This window comes from Capsicum annuum, chromosome 7 (assembly GCF_002878395.1).
Source record: "Capsicum annuum cultivar UCD-10X-F1 chromosome 7, UCD10Xv1.1, whole genome shotgun sequence".
Lineage (NCBI taxonomy): Eukaryota > Viridiplantae > Streptophyta > Magnoliopsida > Solanales > Solanaceae > Capsicum > Capsicum annuum.
In genome coordinates, this window is record NC_061117.1 from 178661142 (window position 1) to 178666371 (window position 5230).

General features: G+C 39.5%; 1 protein-coding gene across 1 annotated transcript; it reads right to left on the reverse strand.

The window, feature by feature from the left end:
* Window positions 1-1358: 1358 nt before the first annotated feature.
* Window positions 1359-2779, reverse strand: LOC107876663. Its single transcript, XM_047394071.1, has 2 exons — window positions 1982-2779; window positions 1359-1694 (listed from the first exon to the last, which is right to left on the reverse strand). Exons 1-2 carry the CDS (start codon window positions 2777-2779, stop codon window positions 1359-1361), a joined length of 1134 nt encoding a protein of 377 aa, XP_047250027.1.
* Window positions 2780-5230: the final 2451 nt, after the last annotated feature.

Genomic DNA, 5230 nt, shown 5'->3' on the forward strand with positions numbered 1-5230 from the left:
CCTTCCTTCCCGCATCTTGTCCTCCATCGAAGCCACTCCCACCTTCTCCCAAATAATCTCATTCCTAACTCTATTTTCTCTAGTAAGTCCACACATCCAACGGAACATTCTCATTTCCACTACCTTCAATTTTTGGATGTGGGAGTTCTTGACTGGCCAAAACTCCGCACCATACAGCATGGCCGGACGAACTACTACTCTGTAGAACTTGCCTTTAATATTTAAGGGCACCTTCTTATCACACAGCACTCCTGAGGCGAGCCTTCGCTTTATCTAATCTGCTCCAATACGTTTAGAGAAATCCTCACCAATCTCACCATTCCCCTGAATCATTAACCCAAGATACTTACAACTATCCCTCTTACAAACATCCTGGGAATCCAACCTCACCACCACTCTGTCCTCCTACTTTGAGTCACTAAACTTGCATTCCAAATATTCCATCTTGGACCTACTCAACCTAAACCCCTTAGATTCGAGGGTTTGCCTCCAAACCTCTAATTTTTCATTCACCCCCCCAGCGTATCATCAATTAGCACTACATCATCTGCAAATAACACACACCAAGGCACCTCATCTTGAATACTCTATGTCAACACGTCTATCGCCAGGGCAAATAAAAATGGGCTGAGAGTCGATCCCTGGTGCAACCCTGTCTCTACTGGGAAAAGATCAGAGTCTCCTCTCACCGTCTTCACTCGAGTCTTCCCTCCCTCGTACATGTCCTTAATCACTCTGATGTATGCCATCAAGAACCCTCTCATCTCCAAGCATCTCCAAAGAACCTTCCTTGGGACATTGTCATAGGCCTTCTCAAGGTCGATGAACACCATGTGTAAATGCCTCTTCCTTTCCCTATACTTCTCCACCAATCTTCTCACCAAGTGGATTGCCTCTGTCGTCGAGCGACCAGGCATAAATCTAGACTGATTCTCCGAAAAGGACATGACCCTCCTCAATCTATGCTCAACCACCCTCTTCCAAATCTTCATAGTGTGACTCAACAACTTAATACCCCTATAATTATTACAACTCTGAATGTCACCCTTGTTTTTATACAGCAAAATCATAGTACTCTATCTCCAAGCCTTAGGTATTTTCGCAAACTTGAAAATGCCGTTAAATAAATTAGTCAATCAGCTCAAACCAGCTCCACCAGTAAATTTCCAAAAATCCACCAAAATTTTGTCAGGCCCTATCGCCCTGCCCCTCCGTATCCTACGAATAGCCTCTCTAACCTCCCCAACCTTAAAACATCTATAGTAATCGAAATCCCGATTATCCTCCGAGTGCTCCAGCTCCCCTAGCTCAATGCTTCTATCCCCCTCCTCGTTAAATAAGCCATGAAAATACTCCTGTCATCTCTCCTTAATGTGGACATCCTCCACCAAAACTCTCCCATACTCCCTCTTAATGTACTTCACTAGATCGAGGTCACGATCCTTTCGCTCCCTAGCTTTATCCAACCTATACAATTTCTTTTCCCCGTCTTTCTCTTCTAATCTCGCATACATGCTCTCAAACGTTGTTGTCTTAGCCGCCGTAACTGCTAACTTGGCCTCCTTCCTTGCTACTTTGTACACCTCCTTATTCACCCGCCTATCCTCTTCATCCTTACTCTCAATAAACTTAACATACGCCCCTTTCTTACTCTTCACTTCCTTTTTAACTTCTTCATTCCACCACCAGTCCTCCTTATGTCATCGTGCCTGACCCCTCAAAATAGCCAACGCTTCTCTTGCAACCTCCGTGATGCAACTGGTAGCCCTATCCCACATAACATCCACGTTCCTCCTGTACCCCCATACCCCTTTTCTCACTATTTTCTCTCTTATCTCCAGCGCACTAACTGATGTCAAGCCTCCTCACCTAATTTTAGGTTGGACCTCCTCGGCCCTTCTCTTCTTGATCTTCTTGATTATCAAGTCCATCACCAAAAGCCTGTGCTGGGTCAAAAGATACTCACTCGGAATGACTTTACAGTCCTTACAAAAGGCCTATCCCCCTTTCTAAGCAGCAAAAAGTTAATCTGAGTCTTGACAATCGCGCTTAGAAAGGTAATCAAGTGATCCTCTTTTTTCTGAAAACTCGAGTTCACAACCACTAGCCCAAAATCCCTCACAAACTCTAACAGAGCAGCTCCTTCCCTATTCCTATCATCGAAACCAAAACCTCCATACACATTATTAGAGCCTCTCGGTAAAACCCTAATATGCCCATTGAAGTACCGTGCTATGACAATCTTCTCCGTGCTAGGCATGATTCTCACCATTTCGTCCAAAGCCTCCCAAAAACTCATTTTTACCTCCTCTTCCAAGCCCACCTGCAGTGCATAAACACTACACACATGCAAAGTAAACCCCCCAACGACCAGCTTAATTATTATCAGCCTATCATTAACCCTCTTGACCTCTACCACTTGTCCTCTAAGACCCTCGTCCACTAAGATGCCCACTCTATTCTGCCACCTCTCACTCCCTGAGTACCACAGCTTGAACCCATCCACATTCCTAGCCTTAGACCCTACCCACTTAGTCTCCTGAACACATGCAATATTAATCCTCTTCTTCTTAAGGATCTTCACCAGCTTAACGGACTTACCCTGGAGGGTCTCTATATTCCAAGATCTTACCCTCAACCTATCCTCTCTCGCCTCTTGCCTACCTCTACCACCCCTCATCGAACCAGCCCTACCGTCTGGCCTAGACCCCACACTCGCTCCTGCCCTTCCCTCTTCACCCCCTTTTGAAACTACCCCCGCCCTAGCCCCTTCGAACATAACTCTACTCCACCATCAACCCCCAAAGCCACTACAAAAAAATCGAAACAAAGCCCCAAACATACAGGCAAACAGATAAGGCAAAAATAGGACAAACAACTGTCACGCACAAAACACCCTATCCGATCTAGCAGCTAGAACAACACACACACAATATCCACCAAAAGCTAAAACAACCAGTCACAACTCAAGTAACAATAAAGGAATAAAACCAAGGAACCGAATAATATATAAAACTAAATTGTAGGAAGTAACTAAAGGTCAAAGTTTAGGTGTCACCGAATACTCCTGCTTGCTACTGATTCCGGCAAAATATATTGACGAAATTGGTTGCAAGAGATGTGTCGCCGGACTAGACCCGCCGAAGCTTCGCTTGAATTTTACTTGAATATTGCCGGCGCTTCCAGTGGAATACTTGCCGGAAGCTGTACGTTGGCTTCTCCGAGTACCAACCTGCTCCAATTAGTGTACCGCCCGTACCTATCACCCAAAACAAGTGGGGGCGAAGGGGGCGAGAGAGGGGAAGGGGTAGATATGGGGGTAGAGAGAACTGGGGAGAGAGAGAGAGAAATGAGGGAGAAAGAGCCACTTACCTTATTTCCGCGTTTTCTACGCCTTCGCGGTGTCTTGACGGAGGCGGTCAGTGACCGTTTAGCAAAGAGAAACATTTGAGAGAAGAACGTTAGAGAGAGAGAGAGGAACGTTCGTGTAATTCTTTGAATTTTGAGAGAAGAATATTATTTGAATTATTGTCATAGTCCTCAAAATTGTAAAATTTAAAATAACTAATTAAAATATTTTTAAAAATTAATATATAAAATTAAAACAATTAAAAAAGTAACTGCATATAAGGAAATATAAATTAAGAAAAATAATTTTTAAGATAAAAAATATCCTTGAATTGAATATCACCATTTCACATTTTCAACTATTTAATTGAATTTAAACAGTTTCAATTTTCACTTTTGACATTCAGTTTCAAAATTCTTTGTACACACAAAACTATCTTCCACCAAGCTACAAAATAAAAAGTAATGAATTAGTGAGGGAATATTGAGCGAGAGCATGAAAAATCAACATGATAAATGGATCAGTGGGTGTCTTTATTATAGAAACTCAAAAGTAAGAGGTAATTACAGTATTAGTATTTATAAGTAAGACACATGTTTTTTAGTTCTTTGTTTTCAATATTTGGATTTATTTTTTAAAATTTTAAAGCAAGTTTTTTTTTTTTTTAAAAGTCTCCAAACATCGTATATTAATATGCTTTTTCCTTTTCTTTTAATCTTTTTTTTTTACTTGGTAATTTGATTTTTTGTTTTAAAAAAGGTAAAAAAAAACTAGAATAACAAATCCATCTATTTTTATTAATAATATTTGAAAAAGTATATGCAATAATACATAAATCTAAATTCTAATAGAAGTGAGTATATGCTAACACTTTCCATAGGAATAGTGATAAGCAACATCAAAGTATCTTTTTAAGAAGAAAAGGAATACAGTAAGTGCCTGAATACTTGCATATACCTGACAGATACGTTCTTCTTAGAAAGCAATTTCTCAAATTTTCATAGTGTACAACTCATATGTATAACCACTACTTCCGTCCAAGAAAATCCTATCAAATTGATATGAAAACTTCCCCATTTCTTTTCCTCAAAAAACCCAATTCTGGTTAAATTGATTTTTTTAAGAAAATCCAATAAGTTTTTGGAGATCGAAAAGAAATTGTGGAAAGAAGATTCACTTTTTGAAAAATTAATGGAGAATTTTGCTTTATGATTTGTTTATGAGGGGAAGAGGGGTTTTCTTCATATGGATATATGATACTTGTACAAGTTGTAAGTCTGTGGAAGTTTTAAATGGTTAGTTTTCTTTTTAGAACTAAACACTTATTTTTTTTAAAAAATTAATTATTAATATTGTTTAATTATCTAGTACTGATTTTTATGGTGCTGACATGTGGCATTTTCGCCTCTCCTATTATATATATATATATATAGATGTGTGACCGTGTGGGGTCCTATGTGATATTAATTGTCTTGAATACATGTGAATAATTTTATTGTGTTGTTAAGATGCTTAATATGGTACCATTGGTGTATTGTGATTATATTCATACTTTATTTGTTATATGAGACATGCAAAAATTCGTGGATAAAACTGAAATAATGAGTGGATATTGGCTCACATGGTTGTGGAAATGTAACATTGTGGTTGGTTGTGAAAATACTCATTGTCATTGATTATGAGCATTACATCCTCACATCATACTCATTCATGAAACATTAGTACCACCGTGGCAACATTTGAGAAACACTAGCAACATCTTATTAAACCCTCCTCTCCCGAGGGATGTGATGGGACGAAGATATTGTAACACCTTACAAAACCCTTTCCGAGGGATGTACCAAAAAGGAGATATTAGATATGTGGATTGTATACAGGTTG